This window comes from Pleurodeles waltl, chromosome 9, assembly GCF_031143425.1.
Source record: "Pleurodeles waltl isolate 20211129_DDA chromosome 9, aPleWal1.hap1.20221129, whole genome shotgun sequence".
Lineage (NCBI taxonomy): Eukaryota > Metazoa > Chordata > Amphibia > Caudata > Salamandridae > Pleurodeles > Pleurodeles waltl.
Window position 1 is genome coordinate 315,300,475 of NC_090448.1, and position 24,432 is coordinate 315,324,906.

The window sequence follows — 24,432 nt, forward strand, 5'->3', positions numbered from 1 at the left end:
TGCTAGGTTTCCCTAGGTGCTGGCTGAGGTAGGGCCCAAAAACCACAGCTAGCCACTTTACAAAAAACGGGTCAGTTTTGTGTGGCAAAATTTGATGTATCCATGTTGCATTTTGGGCTGTTTTCTTTTGCGGACACTAGGCCTATCCATACAAGACTTAGGGGAACACAGAATAGTAGAACAAGTGTTTTTACCAATTGTCTTTCTCTGCATTTGCCCCTTCCACATGTAACACAGTGTGTAAGCAAGAAGTCATTTTGAGAAATGCCCTCTAATTCACATGCTAGCATATGTAACCCCAAATTCAGAGATGTGCACAGAACCACTGCTTCTAAACTCCATATCTTGTGCCCATTTCAGAAATACATAGGTTTCCTTGACACCTATTTTCTCTCTTTATATTTTGCAAAATTAATTACTGTATACCTAGTACACAATGAAAAACCATTGCAAGATGAACCTACATGGTGATTTCAGCCCTGCTAACCCTCCGCCGATGCCATTTGCAGGGAAAAAACAGACACTTTCTTGTGCAGCACTTTTTCCCCATTTTCCTCCCAAAAGCACAAAATTTAGCTATATTTTGGCTAATTTCTCTGACCCCTCCAGGGAAATCCACAAACTGTGTGTACCTTTATAGTCTCTAGGGTGTTGGAAAAAAGGACGCAAATTTGGTGTGGATAGCTTATGTTGATAAACATTATAGGGGCCTAAGTGGGAACTACCCTAAATAGGCAAAAAAGGCTTAGCACATTACCTTGAGGGCTATGAAGCGCGGTGGTCAAGTGTTTAATTCCCAGATTGTTCAGAAACTCTACCGAGACAAATTGTATGCCATTATCTGTGGCCAAAAAGGCAGAACAAATTCCTCAAAAAAATCTATCACGCTACTGGTATTGGGTTCCCTCATGAATTTGTATGACACCCTGTTGGAGTGGTAGTCAACAATCACCAATACAAACCTCTTGCCATAGTTATTTCCTCCAATAGGTCCAATGAAAGCCATGCCAATTTTTTCACATGGCCATTCAGGGAAGGTGACTGGACATAATGGGGTGTTATTCGTGATGATAGACTTTTCAGACTGGGCACACACTACAACTTCCAACCATCACCTCCACATTATTATCCATCCTGCGCCACGAATAGTACAGATGCAATCTTTTCCTAGTTTCTGTTATACCAACATGCCCTTATGTGCTAGTTCAACCAACCTACCTCTCAATTCACCTGGCGGAATCAACTTCATGCCCCTCATCACCAATTTTCCTTCAACACTCAAGTCTCCCTTAATTTTACAAAATGGGTTTAAGTCATCAGGGATCTGTCCTTCCCTGGGCCATCTTAGTATTATGTACCTGTTAAGTGTTCTGAGGCACTGATTGCAATCAACGTTATCGTTCCAACACTCACTAGAAATCACTCCCTCAGACTCGGTGATTCCATCAATTAGCCCAATCACCATCACTTTTTCTTCTCCACCTGGACATCTTGAAAGAAAATCTGCTCTGCACTTTTCCCCCCTTGTATGTTTCTCATTCTAAAATTGAATTCATGCATTTCGGACAACAAACAAGTCAACCTTGGACTGGTATTACCCATACCTTTGTCATTCCACATGCACACTAATGGTTTGTGGTCAGTGACCACCACAAATTCCCTCCCCAACAAATATGTAGAAAAAATGATGAACACCCCAGAAACAGGCCAAAGCCTCTTTCTCAATGGTACTGTAGTTTTTTTAAGATTCCGTGAGTCTTTGAGATGCAAATGCCACCGTACTCTCTTGTCCTTCATACGTTTGAGTGAGCATGCACCAAGCCCTCGATTACTGGCATCTACTGTTACAATAGATGTGTCTTTATCATTAAATGGCTGTTTAGTAGGTGCTCCTACAATCAAATTTTTCAATGTTATGAAAGCATCATTTTGTTCATGTTGCCAAACAAATTTTGCATTCTTTCTTAACATTTTCCGTAAAGACTCTGTACAAAACGAGAATAATATTCACATGACCCCAGAAAAGACCTTAATTGTTCCTTATCAGCAGTCTGTGAACATTTTTCTATGCCCATCAGTAGATTGTTCTTAGGTTTAATCCCTTGTGATGATCTCCCGTGAACTAAGTATTCTACTTCCTGCAATAAATATTTGCATTTCTGTTCATTTACTGTGATACCATGATCTTCCAGAATTCCTAAAACATTGTCCAGTTTGCCCAAATGGGACTGTACTGAGTTTGAGCACATCAAGATATCATCTTGATAAGTGAATACATCACTATCATCCCCCAACATTTGGTGCATCAATTTCTGAAAAACAGAAGCCACATACGCCAAGCCAAACAGCATCCTTAAGAAACAAAATGCACCACAATGTGAGTGTTAAATGCTGTTAAATCCCTGGAGTCTTGACTGAGTTCAATCTGGTAGTATGCAGCTTAAAAATCAATGGCAGAAAAATGTCTGCGCCACAAAGCTGAACAGGCATGTCCTGAATTCTTGGCAGAGGAAAACAATCAACCTGGATGTTTTTTCTCAAAGATCTTAAATCAACACAGAGCCTTAACTCACCAGCTTTTTTATGGCCACAACTATAGGAGAAATCCATTGTGACAAATCTACAGGCTCAATCATTCCATCCGAAAACAATTTTTTAATATGTTCTTTAAACTTTCCACTAATGCTCAATGAAACATTCCGTACCTTATGAATTACAGGAATGGAATTGGGTTTAAGAATTATCTTATGTTCATAACCTTTATCAACCCCTTGCCCATCTTTAAATACTGACTGATGTTTGGAGATGACATCCTCTAATGATCTCACTTGTTCAGTACTTCTATCAATCAAGGAAATAGGATGTTCAGTGCCAGGCCAGAGGACCATCCCAAATTTGTCTGGATCCATCCATTCCAAAATGTTGCACCCTCTTTTAGCAACCTACATTTTTGAGTGGATAGATCTGTTCTAATAGTACATGTTTTCCATAAAATAGCCAATCATGTCAATGTCCTTTCCTCTGAACGCTGCAGTGTGTATATCTGGAGGCACGAGTTTCAATCCACACCATTTTTCCAAAAACAATTTATCTGAAATGATGGTGATGGCTGATCCTGAATCTACAGTCACTTTAAGATCTGTATTACCAATCTTTAACTCACATGATGGATCACCCCCAGCATTTACTTCTTGAGTGGAAGTTCATATTGTATTTATAGATAGTACCATTCTTTTTCTGGTGTCCCTTTCATTCACCATGGGGTCATAATTACAGGTAACTTGATTGTCAACCAACATTATAATAGGTGACTTTCTGCACACTCATGCAAAATGGCCATTCTTTTTACACTTGGAACACGACTTGCCAATTGCTGGACAATTGCTAGCACTAGCTAAAGGAAACTTTGAACCACACTTAAAGCATACATTATTCTTATCACTTTTTTTTTACATCAAGCTTAATGTGTGGTACCGGTTTCGTTCTACATGAAATGGCGTTTAAACTTTCACATGTGGCTGTTTTTGCCTTACTCAACTATTTGGAGGCCAAGATAGACCTTTCAGTTCCTCTAGCTATTTCAAGGGTTTCCACTAAGGTGGGGTTCCTACAGCATAATATTCTCTTTTGCGCCATTTAGTCATAACAATTCCCTACTAACTGATTGCTCAAAGGGGCCCTACAAATTGACATGACGAGGCTAAAATCCTTAATTCTGCAACAAAATTATCAATGGTTTCATGTTCACATTGTTTACATGTAAAAAACTAGTGCCTCTCAACAATTGTGCTAGGGTCTTTCTCAAAGTGCTTCTCTAATCTCTTGATTGCCTCAGTAAGCTCATCCCATTCAGTAGAAGTTTGCAAACTTAATTGTGGTTGATGGTCAAAGATCCTCTGGCCTTTAGTCCCTAAGCAATTGTACAACATAGCTTTTTTCCTTGCCGCTGAAAAACCTACCCCATCAATGGCAATCAAATAACTATTAAATGATCCCTACCATTGACTCCACATATTCTTCCGTGCTCCTGGTTCTGGTAAAAAGCCAATAGGTAAGTTTGCCGTTTGCATTGTCGAAGAGAAAACAACTTCTAAATAGTGTCTTGGCAAAATGTTCCTCCCCTAAAGCCACTACAAAAGTACTTTTTCTCTTAACTACTTGAATGTTGTCCATTAAAGTTTTTTTTTAAGACTGTCCAGATGAAGGTGTGTGCATCACCGGATAATGAAGAATGCACTTCACAAAGATATGTGTACCATTGTTTGTTGGGTACATGACACGCAAATGTACAAGGGCAATTGAGCACAGCTTAATGAAAGAGAAAGACAGAAAAACTTTTATAGGTGTGTGCACATCGCCACGTAAGTATGCAGGCATGAGCATAACAGTACTACCTCCACAGAATCTTTGTAAAGTGTGTATCCCATAGATGTGTACTTCGTTCAACAGAAATACAACTACGCCTTTAAGAAATGAAGGCACCACACCTTTAATGATGACTTCACCATGCTGCACGTACTCTGCAGAAATCCAGCATATGCAGACACTGAATAGATCATGCCCATATGGCAGTTCCACCGCTCGCACGTAGAATCTGTGAGCTGCCGACCAGTGGCAACACTGGAAAGCTGAAGAGTGTCAGTGCGCGAGATAGCACGAGCAACGTTGACTTTTAAAACGAATGGCACATGCCCACCCTTTTGTAACAGTCTAAAAGCACCTAAAAGTAAATGTCATACATTCAAAATCGAGATCGCACTGTTCTTAAATAGTAACATCCCTTTGTGGCAGCAACAATCAGTATGGTCCAGACACAATAACAAACAGCACAGTTCCTTAGAGAAGCAAATGAAATGAAAGGCAGGTTCACCCAAAAAGTGATCCTAACCTTGAGGGACGCTGTTTTTCACATCTGTCATATTTACAATTTTGTAATTCCTGTCTCCAGCGTTAAATGAGCAGACAGGCTGTTCTTGAATGGTGGCTCCAACATGCTTGTCGCCAATTTTTGTTGAGTCGCAGGTAGGAAGAAACTCCAGACAAGAAGTACATTTAATTAGGTCTATTGATGCAGAAGAATGAGAAACAGCGAAAGCGTCCCTCAGCGACTGTCACCCAGAGAGCACAGCTAACAACTGACACTCTCTGGAATGCCGCTCAGGATCTTCAATTCATTACATTCTTAACCTAGCAATATAGAGCCATTAGCATGCATCTGTGCTCCAACCTGTACTAAAACATGACACAACACAAACCCATAGGAACAGGTTGCAGACCTTGTAATACATTCTTCAGCTGCCCTGTTTTGGCAGTAGCACTGTGGAAAATATGAGGTAATCGTCATCCTTGATTTAACTATCAGCCCCATGGACACAGTTCGATGCCAGGATCGGACTGGGGCTAAAAATAAACCCGGGCACCAAAATAAAAGTGGCCCCATTTAGTGATTCAGAAACCTAAGAAAGTGGCCTATGTTTGCACATTTAGGCAGTTTTTAACTTGTGAAGGCACGCTGTGTAAGGTATGGAAGTTTGCATAGATTTTGAGCTTGTGCAGGTAATGTTTCTTTAAATATCAGGGAATCTGACAGTTAAAAGTCGCCTACCAGATTATAAAACTGGTCCAAAAACTGTAAAATAAATGGTTCAAACACCGACCATTGAGACCAACCCTTTGAGCACTGACTGATAGCCCTATGCCAGTCCAATACTGTTCTCCATCAGCAATTATAATATGTGTGATGTGGAGAAAACCAGCTTCCACCAGTAAAAAGTGACGTGCAACTGCAAAGATAAACACCTTCGAGCCCATTGTGGCTTTCTATCTGTTGAACGCCAAGAGAGATGAGGAGCAAATGTATATAAGAGCAATAAAACAGTTGTCCTGCAAACAAATACCAGTAGCTACATAAGAAAACACCACAGAGCCTAAAAGCATATTCCAAGATTAAGCAAGGAACAAAAGTAGATGAGAACTGGCAGACAACTTTAAGTAGGCATCACGACGAGACTGAAGCAAAACAAACCACCAAAAACAGTTAATTCACCTACCATCTTTGGGAATAGTACTTTCCATAAATTGTTAAGTACATTTTTATGGTAGAGTGTGCAAGCACTCTAGCCTGCTGTAATCTGTTTGTGGGCTTTTAACCTCGCCCACCACACTCCCATCAGTTCCGTTGGTTCGTGGGCTTGCCTTTTAAAAATAATTGCTTTCATTTGTGAAAGACATGCATACGCCATGCCCTTTTCAGTGTTTAGCCCTCCTCGAGCGCACCGACCAACTACTGAAAACATACGAGGCTCCATGTTTTCTGTATGGCTTCTGGACTTCTTTTTTTTATTTCCTATGCAGCGCTATCTCGCTGGAGAGTAGTCAAGCGCTTTGAATGACATCAACCCTATTACATGGATAATTTCACATTTGATGAAACGTTTGATGGCGAGCAAACTTCTGTTTCCTTTTGTGTATTCCTTTGTGCTTATGGTGTGGTGCTTTAAATCGGCTCGCTTATATAAAACTGTATTACTTTACATTTTCAATTTATGTGGCAATAAAAGTCAGGTTAGTACTTTACAACACTAATAGCGGTAAGTCGAGCAAATGCGAGACCCATTGCATTGCAAATGCTTGTTTTTCACGGTTGTTTTATACAGCACTTTAGATGAGCACTAGGTACATTATACAGATACATGTACACATTCATATTTTATTAATGAACAGGGATCTTAAGTGATTTGGCCAGAATCACATGATGTTGATGTGATGCTGAAACCTCTTTCCCCAGTTCCAAAGTTGGGGGCTCTGGCCATTACATCACATTGTCTCCCCATTTTTAAATATATGCAGGGCCACTGGAATTATGCAGCTGTACAGCCACAGTGATTTTTGCATAGTTATAGATTTGCCACATAATCCATCATATGCTGCATAATCTGCAGATTTTAACAAAAAAAGATGTGTTTCTAGCTCAAACGGTTTAAACACTTGTCACCAAGCAGTGGAAGGCCCTTTGCAAAGGTTGACTGGTCACTTTTCTGTTGCTTATTTGCTATATTTGGGAGTTAAACTGGTACTAATGAGGTGCAACCAATGACCGAACCGTTATCAAGTGTAAAAATGGCATAATAAAGAAGCAATGCTATCACAAAATATGCTGCATAATGCTGCATGAGGTGCCTTTTTTGCTGCATACCTTAGCCAACCATGCCCCATAATTTGCCCTCACCTGTCGCATAATTCCAGTGGCCTTGAACATAGGAGAATGTTCATTTCCAGCCTGCTTTAGATTGAAGCAACCAGTAATGTGGCAGCATCCCTAAGAAAAATGCATGACTCATTCACCTAATGAAATCAAATATGTGATCACAGCATTCCTACCTGAGGCTCATCTCATAGCAAAACACAAAATGAAGGGCCTCTTTAGAGGGAGACATGGGGTCCCAAGGAACCTCCTCCTGCTTTAACATACTGCCAGCCCCTCTGGACTGTTCGATGGGACTGACGGTTTAAAACTGTCAGTTCGCCTTCTAGTGCTGCTTGCACCCTACCCAGTGAAGGAGTGCCTTTGCGCCTGGAAAGGGGACAGCGCATTTTTGATGTAATATGGCCTACTATACCTGGCTGTGCGCACTTAATTTGACAATTGGGCCTGTCAGAGACAGGAAGAGGAAATTTTATATACTATGCCTCTGGTTTCTTTGGAGACGGGCATAGTTTGTAGCGCTCTCAGTGTTTCTATATTCTTTTAGGTGAATAGATAGTTGAAGTCTGCCACGCAGTGGTCAAGCAGAGAGTTGCCTGAGATTTTCATGCACCCCTCCCGAACTAAAAGGGAAATATTTTTGTGACGGAAATAGCCGAGTGATTTTTGAAGATATCGGTCCTCGTTTTGAATTTTCTTCTGGGAGGACTGCAAGTTCAGAGCTATGATCCTGAAAAAACCCGCAATCGCTGTGATTTGAATTGTTTTTTTCTTTCGGGCTTGTAAATGAGAAATTCCGACTCAGCAATCAGTTAACAGGGTCCAGGAGTCAGTGGATCATTTTGGAGCACTTAAGGGGCATATTTATGAGCCCGTAGTGCCACCTTGCACCACATTAGCGTCATAATTTTTTACGCTAATGTGGCCCAACAAGGCCAAAATCCCTGCGCCGTATTTAATGAATAGCGCAATGCATGCATTGTGCCACTTTGTAACTCTTTGCGCTACATTATGCCTATGCCAGGCATCATGGATGCAAAGGGGGGTGTTCTCCCATTAGGGGGCCGAAAAAATGGCACAAGGAAATCTACTAGATTTCCTTGCGCCATTTTTTTCGGCACTTTTAACGCCTGCTTAAAGCAGGCATTAAAAGGGGGCTTCCATTATTTAGAATGGGCCGCTATGTACTCTGCAGGAGTAGCGCCAACAAGTTGGCGCTACTCCTGCAGACTACTCACATAGAATGACGCTATTGCCCCTTACCCTGCGTCATCGTGTGCCGTATTTTAAATATTGCGGCCACATTGTGGCGGTTAGGGGGCACTAAGGGGCGCTGGGAAAGTGGCGCTGCACTCAGTGTAGCGCACTTTCCATAAATCTGCCCCTTATTTTTTAAGCGCTATTCAAGAACCAAATTAATTGAGCGAGTCTCTTTCTGGACTGAAATGTAAGAGATGAAAACTCAGGGATTATTTACAAGGAAATGGAACAGCGCGGTGTGTCAAGCAATCTTGCTGCGCCGAGCTGCGTCATTTCCATAACTGCGCTGGTGCCAAATTATCTGCCAAGCGCCATGGTGCAAAGGTGCCTGCGTTGCAAGGGTGATTGTTTTTGTGTAGGAAAGGACACCTTCCTGCACAAAAACAATTATTAATGGTGATTTGCTCCTTCTATGTGTGCTGGAGAATGCGGTACACATAGAAAGAGCATAAAACGAGGAGAAACAAAAGTATTTCTCCTTGTTACGCCACTCTGACTCCACCCCTTTGGTGGCATTAGTTTTTGGTGCTGCTTCAGGTTTACGATTTCTCGTAAATCTAGGGCAGTGTCGAAAAGCAATGGGGGTTGGGAGGGTATGCCCACGGCAACACCCATTGCACGCTCATTTTCCATAGAAAACTGCTTTGAGGCGGCCCATATTTACAAGGCCGCATTAACGCTGCCTTGTAAATATGGGGCAGGGCACAGTGCCACCAGAGCATCGCAAAAAGTGACGCTCCAGTGGTGCAAGGACCTTGTCAATATGCCCCTCAAACTCCCAATATGGGCACAGATAGGACAAGCATTTGCATTGCAATAGGTCTCGCATTTGCTTGCGGTAGAGCTGTTGGCATTGTAAATTCATAACTGGACTTTTCTTGCCACATAAATTGATCAACCCTGTCTCATAATTTCATCTTTTCCTGCCATATAATTCCAGTGGCCCAGCAATTAACTAACGAACTTCAATTTATCCTCTTCCTCTATCTCAAAACATATACAATTATCATAAAAACCTTTATCAGACATAGACTATTGGCATTGGAGTGTAATGCTCAAAACACCATAACAAAAACATCATTTGGGACAGATTGGAGGGTGGAAGGACAGAGGGAGTTGGGAGTAAATATGCAGAAGACAAGTGGCATAGTAACAGTGTAATGGGCCCTGGAGTAAGAAAGGAAAATGGTAGGAAAGTAGAGCAGTAATTAGAGTTGAGTGAGGTCAAAGGCCTCTGGGCCCCAGTGCCACTGCACCTATTGCTCCATTGATAACTAGGCCTCAGGAGAGAAAGCAGATGGGGCAGAAAAAGAAGTGAAAGGAATACAATAGACAAAAGGAAGAAAGAGAAGGGGGTCAAAAAGAAATAAAAAGAAAGAACGGAAAAAAAGAATGAGAGGGAGAGTGCGCTGATGCAGATTGGGAGCGCGAGCATGAGCTTGGAGCGCGGCAGCGTACAGACACGGCGTGTAAACGCTGCGGCAGAGACCGTTGCAAGACTTGCAGATCGGCCACGGGTCGGCCAGGCAAGAACCGGCAAGAGCAAGGCGAGAGCGAACGGATGGCAGGCAGGAGCAGGGGAGAAGGGTGACGCTAAGAACCTTGTCCCCAGTCCTTATTGATTTGCGAGGCCCGAGGAAGCCAGAGGAGGCCCAGAGCTGTTTGGAGTGGCTCAGAGCACCCAGGAGAGGTGTTGACCGGCAACACCAGCGTTGGAGGGACTCCCTGTCATAGCAGGCCCCAGGTGGGGGCGGAGCCAGCATCAGGGCGCTCATAGCACGTTGGGGATCCAGCTGCATGGGACGCCTGTCCGTGCCCGTCAGTAACCAGAAGAGGCCAGGACAGGCCACACCTCTTGATTTTAAGGTAGAGGCCTTTTGGTTTGACAGTTTTTCATTCTTGGTTATACCTATTGGGTTCCTTGACATTAACTAAAGAATGGGGAGGCGTAAAGCACAAGGGAGTCCTGTGGCGGCAGCCACATCATCCAAGATCCTTAAATCTCATAAAACCTCAAAGAGATTTTCCAATTGTACCACCAATGAAATTGATACCTTAATTAAAGAGGTTGAGTCTTTGCTAAAAGGGAAGGAGAGTCGAGCTACAAAAAGGACAATTAGCGTCTCCCTTTCATCCTTTTTCAGGCCTAGAACACCCAAAAGGGACAATCCAGCTAGTTGCATGGATCCTGCTCTAAACCTGTTAACATCAGCAGGGTCTGATGATGCAGTTGACCTAGAGGGCAGTAGCACCGTGGAGATGTGGGTGTCGCTAACAGAACCACTATGCATGACATGCCTTGTTCTAATAGTTTTTCCTTATTAGGAGACGTTGACCATAATCCAGAGTAAGGTTGCATGGATCCTAATTTGCAAACATCCAGCAGACAGGCTAGAGGTGGATATTTTCAGATAGAAGGGATCAACTTAATTATGGATCTAAAACAAGGGGTAAAGGACCTAAAACAAATGTTGACCGAGGCTTTCACTCTACTTCATCCAGAGGTAAAGAAGAGGGCCAGGGAGACTCCCCCTGAAAAAAGTCTTAAACTCACCCTGTCTACTGCTAAAGAGTGGAGGAAGGAACCCGGCGTGGGGCCCGATAAGTTACTGACCAGAATAGGACCATTATTGGGAAGCATAAATGTCCCCAGAGTATCTAGCCATAGCACCCATCTTTCGCCGTCTAACTCCTGTATAGGAGAATCATGGAATGCCCCCGCTGGGCAATCCACAGAAATCAACTATAAAAGTGACCACTCAGTCTACATGTGCAAGGTCCCGAAATTATCTACAAACACTCAAGAAGACAGTCTGGGGGTCATTCTAACCCTGGCGGTCCAAGACCATCAGGGCTAAAATGACGGGGGCACTGCCAACAGGCTGGCGGTGCCCCGCTGGGCATTCTGACCGCGGCGGTTCGGCTGCGGTCAGAAGTGGAAAACCGGCGGTCTCCCGCCAGTTTTCCGCTGCCCAAATGAATCCTCCATCCCGCCAGGAACAGGATGGCGGTATGGGGTGTCGCGGGGCCCCTGGGGGCCCCTGCAGTGCCCATGCCAGTGGCATGGGCACTGCAGGGGCCCCTGTAAGAGGGCCCCAAAAAGAATTTCAGTGTCTGCTTTGCAGACACTGAAATTCGCGACGGGTGCAACTGCACCCGTCGCACCTTCCCACTCCGCCGGCTCAATTCTGAGCCGGCGTCCTCGTGGGAAGGTAGTTTTACACTGGGCTGGCGGGCGGCCTTTTGGCGGTCGCCCGCCAGCCCAGTGTAAAACACAGAATAGCCGCAGCGGTCTTCCGACCGCGGTGCGGTATTCTGGAGGGGGGAAGTCTGGCGGGCGGCCTCCGCCGCCCGCCAGACTTAGAATCACCCCCTCTGTCTCTAAAAAATAAGGCTACCCATCGGGTAAGGCATGTCGGGAAATGTGGCTCTATCATTCACTCAGATATTATTTTTGCCAAGCGCCATATAGGCAAGTCAGGCCACTGGGATACTGTCGAGCTAGTCCTAGCCACCCCTGACTTGGTGAAAGGCCTGATATCCCTAGAGGCCCATAACCCACTACGCAATGGATCGAATATTGTCCTTCAAACAAACCGTCCCGATTGGGGTACCCTAGCCAAGGAATCATCTGCTAACCCCGAGAGTGGAGTCTCCACTACGGGCTCTGTCGAGCCACCTTCTTCTATTTCAACGGTCCCTTCTGCGGCTACTGTTTGGAGGCAGAGCGATACCCTGGGCTTGCAGCTGAAATTCCTGAAGAAAATGCAAAGCTCTGATCTATCAGACATTGATTGACTAAAAAATCAGCAGCCCACAATATTGTATGAGGGTGGAAATCCATGTAGGGACGTGAATGGGCGCTCCCACAAGTCTATTACAAAGGGTGACACTCGGGACGAGAGTCCAAAGATAGTAGAAGATCCAATCATTTTCCAGTAATTTCCAGTAATTTTTGATCGTCATAAGGTTGTAAATAATATTCTTCTAAGATCTAGGCCTTTTTATCCCTCATTAATCTCCTGGAATATAGCAGGCTTACAGAACAAGATTGGCGATCCTGACTGGGGCTCCCTTATTGATTCCTGTAGTATTTGTCTTTTCCAGGAAACATGGGCTATTATGAATGTGCATAGAAAAGGGTATATTTCAATCTGAAAGGAGGCCATCCCTTCACCTGCAGAGAGGGCAGGAGGGGGTCTTATTACATGGGTAAATATTTCCCAGGCAGAACTGAAGGAAATTAACGTGAACTCACCTGACATCTTGGCAGTTTAAATCAAACCAAAATTGGGTCCCCTGTTTTTGTGTGTTAATCTCTACATTACATCAGGCCCCAGTAGAAAAAATCTCAGAAACTATCTCCTTGCTAAATATACCTGTGGCTGAATTACTTCCCTCGCATTTTGTCATCATAGCCGGCGACTTCAATGCTTTTCTAGAGCCCAATTTCCTTTTTGCAGAGTTAACTCAGGAAGAGGATGCAACATAGGGAATTCCATCCTTTTCCATGTTGAGGAATCAGCTTAAGTATAGCTCAAGGGTGTTGCAGGTTATTGACTTAATACTGTTATATGGCCTATGGCCAGGAAATGGGCACTTCCCCTCAGATATTCCCACTCGTCCCACCTTTTCCAGAGTGTCCTATAGTAGCCTGATTGACTACCTGCTTATTGATGTTAGGATTTGGCACGAAATTAAGGACCTTAAATCAATGTTACAACGATCATTTTCCCCTTATGCTAGAGTGGGATAGGTGGTTTCCTGTTCCTGGGATAAATCAACAAGACCAGGGAGTTAAGCCCCTCTTGGAGGTGGCTAGCAATCAGCGTGTATTAAAATGGAATCCTTTCACGAATAAAGGTGTTTTAGTAGCTTGAATGTCTGACTTAGTTTCTATTTATACAGTTGCCCTTGCATCCAATCCTCATTCTCCTGACCAGATTATGGCTTAACATGTTGAGCTCTTTGCTTCCCTGAAGGCCCTTTTTATTAGGGAGAACAGGGGAAGCGGGAGGTGTAGTGTGCATAAACAAAATTCATGGTTTAATAACGACTGTAGGAGGGCCAAGTGTGGCCTTTTGGAATGGGTCAGAGAACAGGATAGACCAGCTATAATGATGGCAAGGTGCGACTATGGTGCTGTAATCAAGTCTAGTAAGGCACAATGGGCGGAGGATACATGGCAAGATTTGCTGGTAGCAGCCAAGGATTCTAATGTAAAGCGGTTTTGGTCTTTGGTTCCCAAAAAGGACGAAATCTGAGCTCTAGGCCTGACTGTCATATCCCTCCAAAAACTTGTTTTTCATACTTTACTAAACTTTAAAGCCAGGATTTTGCTCCTCCAGTGGATACAGAGAGTGTACATATGGATAAGATCGATGGGGCAGGTGTTATCATACCGTGCACTGGGAAAGAAACAGAGATAGCCATTATGGCCCAAAAATCAGGGAAGGCTTCTGGGTCAGATCGGATACAATCTGACCTGTACAAGTCTGATTTGAAATTATGGGGCCCTTACATTAATCAAGTCTCAAACGCTATTTTGGAGAGTAACATCTTTCCCCACTCATGGAAGGGTGCAATAATTATCCCTATCTACAAAAAGGGGACAAATCGGCTCTGGTTAATTAAAGCCACATCAGCCTTTAAGATAATCTTCAGAAGATTTTTTCCTTTCAGGTTTTGGGTAGGCTCAGAGCCTGGATAGAAGAGAATGGGGCCCTAAGTCACTTGCAGGCTGGCTTTAGGCAGAAGACGGCCATGGTGGATCAGTTCTTCCGCTTTCCTACAATTAAATGGAAGGTGGTGGACCTGGACGGCGGTAGGTTGTTTGTCGCCTTTGTAGATCTTAGATCCTCCTTTGATTTGGTCCCCCGTTCCAAGTTATGGGAGACCTTAGCCAAAATTGGAGTCCCGGGCCCTTTGTTAAATTTGATCAGGTAACTGTACTCAGAGAGTTTTGCCAGAGTAAGGTGGGGGAAGGACGGAGAATTATCTGACGAGTTTCCCATACAGAAAGGTGTTGGACAGGGTTGTGTTTTGGCTCCTACTCTCTTCTTACCTTTTATAAATGCTTGTATTCCATAGTTATTTTATTAGCTTAAATGACGCTCTGAAACTGCCTCTGGATTATCTAGGCTTTTTGAGAAATTCTCGGGGTTTTATAGGGACTACGGCCTACAAATAAATAGCACCAAAACCAAATGCATGGTATTTGGTGACCCAAAATGTAGAGCAAAGAAAAGTATAGTGTTGGATGGTAAGGCCCTTGAACGGGGAATCATCCTGAACAACTAGGTCTAAACCACTACTTGCCTGAACCACTACTGTTAAACAACTAAAAAGTCTCTACAACTAAGTGCTGAACAACTACTGTCTAAACAACAATTGTGCCTGAATAACAATTGCCTGAACAACTAATTTTAAGGTAAGGTTTTCTCTTTGTTTTTTATGGTTTATTAGTTGTTTAGAATATATATATATCAAAATTAGTTGTTCAGGCTATTGTTATTCAGGCACAATTGTTGTTTAGACAGTAGTTGTTCAGTACTTAGTTGTAGAGACTTTTTAGTTGTTTAGCAGTAGTGGTTTAGGCTATAGTTGTTTAGCACCTAGTTGTTCTGTCACATATTGCCTTGAACATGTTACTGATTTTGACTATCTGGGAGTCAGACTAGAAAACTCCCTTAAATGGTCAGCACATCTGACAAAGTGCACTATGTCCCTTAAACAAAAGACAGGGGGTATTTTGAGATTTGCTGCTAGAACGCCACCTTTCCCATCACACCTTCAGTAGATATTTACAAAATGCAGGCTGGAGCGTGTGCCTGGTACGGTGCTGAGCTGTGGGTCCATGGTAAACTCCATGACATAGAAAGGGCAGAGATATTTTTTATGAAGGCCCTGTGAAAGGTTCCCTCGAGTTCTCCTACCTTTGCCTATCCAAATGGATTTGAACTTATACTCTACTGCAGATATTGCTGCTCTGAGACCGTTGCAATATTAGATTTGGATTTGGTCTAGAGCAGCCTTAGACCCTTATAGGACATGGTTAGGAGTGCTCTTGAGAGACGCCCAGGTTGGGAAAATTCCATGGAGTCATTATGTAAAAAGCATTTTCATCAAACTTGGGTTGGGTTCCTATTGGGCGGATCCTTTGCATCTCCCAAAAAACGCTTAATAGAACTTGAAGGATGCATACTGGGTGAGTGTACAAACATCAACTTTAGCAGCTGTTCCGTCGGGTAGTATGACGGACAGTTTTTTATCATTGTCAGTATAAGATTTAGATTAGGATCCTTACCAGTATGTGATCTTACTTCCAGGTGGAAGTTAACTGCTAGTTTAACAGATTCTTGCCCAATGGGATGTAACACTAGGGAATCAATTAGTCATGTTTTATTCCATTGTCCCACATATAAAAAGCAAAGGGCCTGTTGGATAAGACCTCCCTGCAATACTATGGGTATTATGGACCACCATTTGGCCCATAGGATTTGCAGAACTGGTACCCAGGGGCCGGTGGTGTGCGCTGTGGCAAAGTTTTTTGCGGCAATATGGTGTATTAGAGTAAGTTTTATATATTAATACACAATTATTTTAACAACAGAGACTGCGTTTCTTAATCTATTTAATATTGCTTATTCTTAGATTTTTGTTTATACCTTTGTATCATACCAGGCGTTCTTATAACATGGGGAGGAGAACACCAAGGTTTTAGGAATTTAAATCCATTTGGTAAAGTTCTACTGTGTTATTTGCTTGACTCAGAATACAAGTTTGTTTAATCATTTTATGGTATAGGTTCACGAAATTTTAAGAAAAATTAAGCCATATGTATCCTTTTTATTTTTATGCCTTGGGCTTTGCCCTAGTGTGTGATTTTTATACCTTGGGCTTTGGTAATGTGGAACTTTTTATCTCAAGGATTTTATTGTATTTTTATATGTTGTATTGTGAATCATGGTTTTATATGTGTATATGTATTGCTTTTATGGTAGCTGTTGCCAAGATAAAGCTCAAATGATGATGAATGAGAAAATGAAAACACAACTGAGAGAAGAAATAGAGTAAGGAGGTAGAAAAGCAGAAACTTATGGAGCAGTTCTGCTATATTTTCTCTAGCTCTGGCATACTTAGCGGGTTTCAGGCATTCATTCAACCAACTCATCTAGGAAAGCAAACCACACATTTTCACAATGTAGTCTTGTAGTGGTGACAATGTCACAATGCCACTAGTGTTTCTATAGTGACAATGGCATCACTGAGTGCCTTTCAATATGAATCATTTCTGATGATAAACTAGTCACTGTAGGCATTGTTATTGTTTTTGAGTCTTTCAGGCTGCAACATTTATTTATTTTCCAACATCTCTCAAAATCTCTTTATCATTGAAAATCAAGTACCGAACCCACCCACACTGCTGGACACCTAATGGACCTGATTTTCTCTTCAATCAGCAACATTAAAGTCGACAATCCAGCCACTATGACCTGTACAGAGCATACTTGCATCAGTTTCAGTATACCCATCCCACACCACCTCAGACCTACCACCACTGAAACAGCCCTAGTGTTAGACCTGACAGCCTTAGGGCAGTCACCCCTAACTTTTTGCCTGCCTCCCTCCACTTTTTGGACACTGTTTTCGCTGGCTTTTAGACTCTGCGCACTTTACCACTGCTAACCAGTGCTAAAGTGCATATGCTCTCACCCTTTAAACATGGTAACCTTGGATCATACCTGATTGGACTATTTAATCTAATTATAAGTCCCTAGTATGGTGCACTATATGTGCCCAGGGCCTGTAGATTAAAGGCTACTAGTGGGCCTGCAGCACTGGTTGTGCCACCCACTTAAGTAGCCCCTTTACCTTGTCTCAGGCCTGCCATTGCAAGGCCTGTGTGTGCAGTTTCACTGTCACCTCGACTTGGCATTTAAAAGTACTTGCCAAGCATAAACCTCCCCTTTCTCTACATATAAGTCACCTCTAATGTGTGCCCTAGGTAACCCCTGGAGCAAGGTGCGGTGTGGGTGAAAGGCAGAACATGTAACTATGTAGTTTACATGTCCTGGTAGTGTAAAACTCCTAAATTAGTTGTTACACTACTGTGATGCCTGCTCCCTTCATAGGCTAAGATTGGGGCTGCCCTCATACAGTATTCAAGTGGTAGCTGCTGATCTGAAAGGAGTAGGAAGGTCATTTTTAGTATGGCCAGAATGGTAATACAAAATCATGCTGACTGGTAAAGTTGGATTTAATATTACTATTCTAGAAATGCCCCTTTTAGAAAGTGAGCTTTACTTTGCACTTAAATCTTTCTGTGGCTTACAATCCACGTCTTGCTGGGTTTAGTTGACAGCTCCTTGTGCATTCACTCAGACACACCCCAAACACAGGGTACTCAGCCTCACTTGCATACATCTGCATTTTGAATGGGTCTTCCAGGGCTGGGAGGGTGGAGGGCCTGCTCTCAAACAAAGGACTGCTACACCCCCTACTGGGACCCTGGCAGACAGGATTGAACTGAAAGGGGACCTGGTGCCCTTCTCAGCCACTCTTTGAAGTCTCCCCCACTTCAAAGGCACATTTGGGTATAAAACAGGGCCTCTGCCCTACCTCATCAGACACTTGCTGGAGAAGAAACCTGAACCAGAACCTGCATCCTGCCAAGAAGAACTGCCTGGCTGCCTAAAGGACTCACCTGACTGCTTTCTACAAAGGACTGCTGCCTTGCTGTTGCCCTGCTGCCTTGCTGAACTCTTGCCTTGCTGCCTTGCTGAACTCTTGCCTTGCTGCTGAAGTGCTCTCCAAGGGCTTGGATAGAGCTTGCCTCCTGTTCCCTGAAGTCTCAGGACCAAAAAGACTTCTCTTTTTCATTTGGACGCCTTGTGCGCCGAAAAATTCGACACACATCTTGCTCCGCGGTGAAAAATTCACCGCACGCCGATCCGGAAAGACGCCGCTTGACGCGACGCCTGCGGTGCAACTGGAACTTAGGCGCACGGCCTCGCCTGGACAACGCCGCCTGACTTCAGAAAGGAAATCGATGCGACGCCTGCCGTGATGGAGAAGATTCCACGCACAGCCCACCGGAACGGCGCGCAGCCGGAAAACAAGCCTAGGATTCCACACACAGACCGCAGGACATCTGGTAATCCCGCAAACCACAGAAGGAGACTGTCCGCGCGCCAGAAAACGACCCACGTGAAAAATAACGACGCAAGTCCGTGTGTGAAGGGGCGAAACTGACGCACACACCATTTTTCCACGTATCTCCTCCTCTGCGGCCCTTTGCGGAGATCTTCCACTTTAAACCAGGTACTTTGTGCTTGAAAGAGACTTTGTTTGCTTTTTAAAGACTTAAGACACTTTATATCACTTTTCAGTGATACCTCTACAATTTCATATTGCACCTTTATTCGTTTTGACCTGCAAATATCCAGATAAATATTATATATTTTTCTAAACCCTGTGTGGTGTATTTGTGTGGTGCTATATTGTGGTATTGTATGATTTATTGCACAAATACTTTACACATTGCCTTCTAAGTTGAGCCTGACTGCTCGTGCCAAGCTACCAGAGGGTGGGCACAGGATAATTCGGATTGTGTGTGACTTACCCTGACTAGAGTGAGGGTTCTTGCTTGGACAGAGGGTAACCTGACTGCCAACCAAAAACCCCATTTCTAACACCTAGGCATCTAGAAAGGCATTTTAAAAGAGGAGAGAGTTTCCCCCATTTCAGAGCACTGTACTGAGCACTCCAGCAACTCACCAAAAGCAATCAAGAACCTCAACAGCTGGATCACTGCATGTTCGACATCCAGGCTCCCCTCAAGTTTAACCCAACTGTAAAAGCCTGACTACAGGCCAGCAGGTACACAGTGTAAGCTAGCCTGATGAAATGCCACTGCAAGCAACTGGAGCACAGACAGAGAACAAGTCAAGACTCCGAAGATAAAGACATCTCCAAATCAGCCCTAAGGAGCTACTACTAGCAGATGCGGAACACCAAGCTCATTGCTCTTGCAAATCGCATTAACACCTGCAGTAACCTAGGAAATCTTTGCCATCATCAAAGATTTCACTGCGCCTCCAGGCCCCTCTAGCAACATCCTCCCTCACAAGACATCAATATCGCAATTCAACTTCCCATCACAGCCGATGAACAAACCCTGACCTGGTGGCCTGCTGTCATCACTGTCGAAACAACTGCTAGCATGAAAGCCATCCACTAGGGGGCTCCATCCTAGTTGCCCCACACAGAACTCGCATCACACTACACTCTAGAGAACTTCACTGGCTCCCAATACAATAACACAATCAACTCAAAGTCCTCACACACATTCAAGACACTATACAACTAAGGCCATACCTACCTAAGCATCACCTTCCACCAATCACCCCGACACCTCTGCTCTGTAGAACTCCTACTTGCCCACATCCCACGCACACACAGTACCGGATCAGGAGGATGGGCCTTCTTTACATATTTTGCCAACTAATATCCCATTTGACTGTTTCATATACAAACTCCTTAGTTTATTCCAGGGGATAGATACCAGTGGCGGTTCACAAGAGGGAAAAGGGGCAGGGCGGCGCGATGCGTGGTGGGCACAACAAAAAAATAAATAACAATATATTTTTTTTTTCAACGTACCTTTTGAGCCGCGCTCCTCTTCTCTACTACAGGCACAGGCTCCCAGCCTGCCCTGCGTCCAATCCTAACAATCCTTTCATGCTGCTAGCAACAGGAAAGCAGCTTTAGGATTGGACGCAATCTCTGCTGCTGTCTCCAACCTGGCAGCGCAGTGCCGGGTTGGAGGGACCAGTATGCATGTGTGTTGGCCAGCCTGAGACGGCAGGCCAGACATGCATGCGCACTGAGGAGGAGTGCACTCCCCCTCTGTGCTTGTCATAGCATGTGGTCCGCCCCTTTTACTATAAACCCAGTTTTATAGTAAAGGTTTTGCAGCTGCTGCTGCTGGCGGGGGGCGAAGCTCCTCCACCATAGTGGAGGAGCTGCCCCTGATAGTTACATTGAAGAATCATCATATCCTGTTAAAAGACCCACACCATGGGCTTCATCTCTAGTTCCTGTGCCCAAATATCAAACATGTGGAAAAATTGGCATCTGAATTAATATGAGTCAGCATTATCATTCACTGAGGCAGAGAGACACTTGGCTCGCTGCACTCTTGACAAGATTGATCATCTGAATGGTACTTTTTTTATTCCAATCCTTAAACTGAACAAAAGGTACCTCCAGCTGGAGAGTACTCCCAATACAGCATCGAGTTTGCCATGTAGCTTGGTGTTTTTAGACACAAGCACCTTGGTTTCATCATTTTTGTCTGTGGCTGCATTGTTTCAAAGGTTGGTCTGAAGAATAAATCAAGATAGTCCCCACTGCTTCAACTAAAGCCATGACATTCTAGCTCCGAAAAACACTATAAGAGCAGAACAACACACTAGTAAAGTTTACCAGGTGAAAGTCTGCCAAGCTCTTAATGAAGCTAAACTGACTCTCAACAAGGAAAAGTGCAACTTTGTGTGGACCTTTCTAAAGTTCTGTGTCCACATATTATCTCTCAATGCCATGCGTACAGATCATGATGAGATTGTAGCCCTAATTCTGTTTCTGTGCCTTGCAACATATCTACTCTAAGATCTTTTCTTGGGCATGATCAGTCATTTCACCAGATGACTACTTGACTTTGCATCCATAATCTCTTCCCTAAGGAACTTGATGAAAAACAAAATAAGCACATTTATACGTGTTCAAATGTTCAATATAAGAATAGGTAAGTAAATGTGAAAATATGAATAATAATGGCAACTTATCATGATGATGTGGCAGCAGGTGATGTAATGAGTGTCATATTGTTGAAGGTTGATATTATCCATATCAATGTAGTGTCTTACAACCATCAAATTGTATTCTATTTGTTCTAGTGTTTCATTGAGAAAGCACGCTCTGTAATACACTGTTACAGTGTTAAGCCCTACTAATGAAAAGGCTGTATTGGTGGTGACTGATAATATTACATTGTATTCTCTCTAACGTAGAAGTAAATTATAACATCTGGAAAAATAGCTAGAATGGGTTCAGTCTTCTCCTTGGTATATTTTCTTGGGAAACAGGACACCCTAACTTCATGCTGTTTGTGCTTTTGCTGAAACTCGCTTTTGCTCCGATGGCAAAGGATAAAGGATAGCACCTGGTCGATGTTTGTAAGTGAGGGAAATCGTTGTGGTTAATTGAGATTTTAGCTGCACTCCTTGACATCCTCTAGAACTTACCTGCCGTGCTGAGTCCCCATAATTGATGTTCAGGGTATTCATGGCTCGCACAATGGCCAGCATTGACTGCAGCGTGTTACTGTTGATGATGGAGATGAACTCCAAACACTCTTCTTTCGTATAACCATCTTGATGAATAATTCTGGTATGGAAAAGGGTGAAAAAAAACATAAATGCCAATCCATAATTTGTGGCTATCATAATCAGCAAAACAGGATGATGAGTTGTCTAAATGCATTTTGAATGTTTGTGTATAAGTATTAATAATGAAGGAGGGAATAAGAGTAGTGTCTGTTGTACTTGTTTTAGAAGTGTCATGTGTGGGTTTATTTCATAAGGGATGACTGAGTGTTATCTTGAAGTAACTTTGGGTGCGAGACATACTGCAGCAGTGTTCACGATGGAAGATCATGCACAAGTGAAGAAGTGTTCTTAAACGACCTTGTAGAACTATGAGCATTGAATGATATTGCAAGAATGCTAACTTTTGTGGATCTTATAGAAATGCTGGCTTAAAAAAGATCTTGTATGACTGCTGTCACTGGATGATTTCTTGGGTGTGTTGACTTTGGATTCTTACGTGACTCATTTTTTAGGGAATTTTTGTATGTGCTGTGACTAGGAGATTGTTTAATGGTGTTTACTTCAAGGGATTGTGAATCAGTGTTCGTTGGGAATCATGGGAAAGTGTTGTATGTGACAGACCTTCTGCAGGGCTGCCTCAGACAGCATTGTAGAAGTGATTAATATGAAAGATCTCATAGGAGTACTGGCGGTGTGGAAGTACTTCCAGTAGGAAATCCTTTAGTACTGAGTGTGTGTGATTTATAAAAGTGATTGCCATGAAAAGGCTGCAGGAGTGCTGACTTCAGAAAAATTTATAGGAGTTCTGACTGTGAGATTCTTGCAATTGCACTGTTTGTGCGGGTTCATTTAGGGTATAACTGGTGGCAATTGTGCACACTATTGGGGCTTTAGAAAGGTCACGGAATGTGGGTTTGGGTATATGTTGAAGAGCCGGATGAGGGCACTAAAGTAGAAAGGCAGCCTGCAAGTGAAGAAGCATAGTAACTGCTGCGGGGCATAGTGCAAGAACAGTCACTGGCTATTGGGGCAATAGTGCCCAAGCACTACCTAATGGGTGAGGCAGTACTTCCAGCAAAAAGGGACATGTTGATACTGGTTGCTGGCGCTTATGGGTAAGAAATTGGTGATAAAAGGGCTGGAAAAACACTCTAGCAAATTTACTTTGGATCGATGTCTTTAGTGTTAACGTATGACAATGATTTTGTAGGAGACTTTTCTAACAACAGAGTAGCATTGTGATACTGAAACATCCAGGCTTTCGTTAACATGCATTCTTTATAGGAATAGAAAACAGCATGAGCTTGAGGGTGTTTTTTATAGGCAGTTCAGCTTCAATAGCCTGAATAGTCAGTGGCAAGAACTTTCAGAGTCTAACTACCTGATCTTAGAATGCTGTTCCTCGAATCTTATTCATGTAAGCCTGAGAATTAGTAACATTTGAAGTATCATGTAGGTATTCCGTTTGTTGATCCTGCTGATCACAGCAAGAGAGATGTGCGGTGCTAGTTTATGGAGTTGATCAGGCAGCCTATCTTGAATTGGATCCTTTATTCTTATGAGTAGCAAATAAAGTTTGACAAACTGTTGACAATGCAGTCTTCCTGTCAGCTCTTGTTTACTAGGCCTACTGTACCATTCGACGTTACATGGAGACAATAAATGAGGTGACCAGACATGTCCCTGTACACTAGAAACAAGCAAAAAAATTCTAGCTCAGGTGCATGAACATATTTGATGGCTAAAAATAAAAATGATGGAGAAGAGGTTTTTCTGTTGCGAAATAATATGTTCTTGAGCTAGTCAGTGTTTATCTTGAGGCAGTGTATTGTCAATAATTGATGCTATTCATAAGTTATAATATAGTCAGGTAGCTGTATGCTCTTTGTCTATTCTTGCAAGGATCAAGATGTGCATTGTATTGGCACAACTACGGATGGTGAAGTCAATGGTATTCGTAAGAGGAGTCGGAGGTCAGACGTATTTTTAACAATAATGGCAACTGTAACAAGCACTATTACCTATGTAGGTTGGGACTGTTGGTAGAGAGAAGGGTGGCAAGGTTACTTCTTGAGTGTTAGAAAGGATATGCACCACTATAGAACACATCTCTCAAATTCAGTCTGGCTGAGTTGGTTAAGGAGAATTCATGACCTACAATTTCAATAGGTGTAGCACAAAATTATGTCCCGCTCCCTGACATTTTGGTGAAAGGCCCTTAAAATGTCAAATTGCCTTGGCATTAGAAGATAAACAAAGGGCTTATGCTGAGAAGGACATTGCTGTGCCGCTAGTACTAAGTATCCAAAGAGTACCAAATGGAGTGGTAGGTAAATGAGGACAAAGGTGCAAATGCCCGTCCGGTTGACCTACCTTGTCTTGCTGTTTGTGGTACAAATCAAGTCACTTAGAATGAGGAGTTGTTGAGGTCAAGTGGTTTCAATCGAAAATAATTTAATTTATTCTTCAAGTTTAAAAGTTTATTTACTTTATTAAAAAAAAAAAAAATGAGTATTCAAAACAAACAAATAAAAAGATTTAGATATCCATTCTTTTAATTTTGAATAAAGTTTATCA

At 43.0% G+C, this 24,432-nt stretch overlaps 1 protein-coding gene across 2 annotated transcripts in view; it reads right to left on the reverse strand.

Annotated features, from left to right (window-relative positions):
• Positions 1 to 24,432, reverse strand: part of GNAT1 (G protein subunit alpha transducin 1) — a 104,632-nt gene that overhangs the window by 43,279 nt on the left and 36,921 nt on the right. For both annotated transcript variants that reach the window (XM_069206824.1, XM_069206823.1), the window contains exon 3: positions 21,772 to 21,913. In XM_069206824.1, coding sequence (XP_069062925.1) covers positions 21,772 to 21,913 — 142 coding nt within the window. The remainder of the gene's footprint in view (positions 1 to 21,771; positions 21,914 to 24,432) is intronic.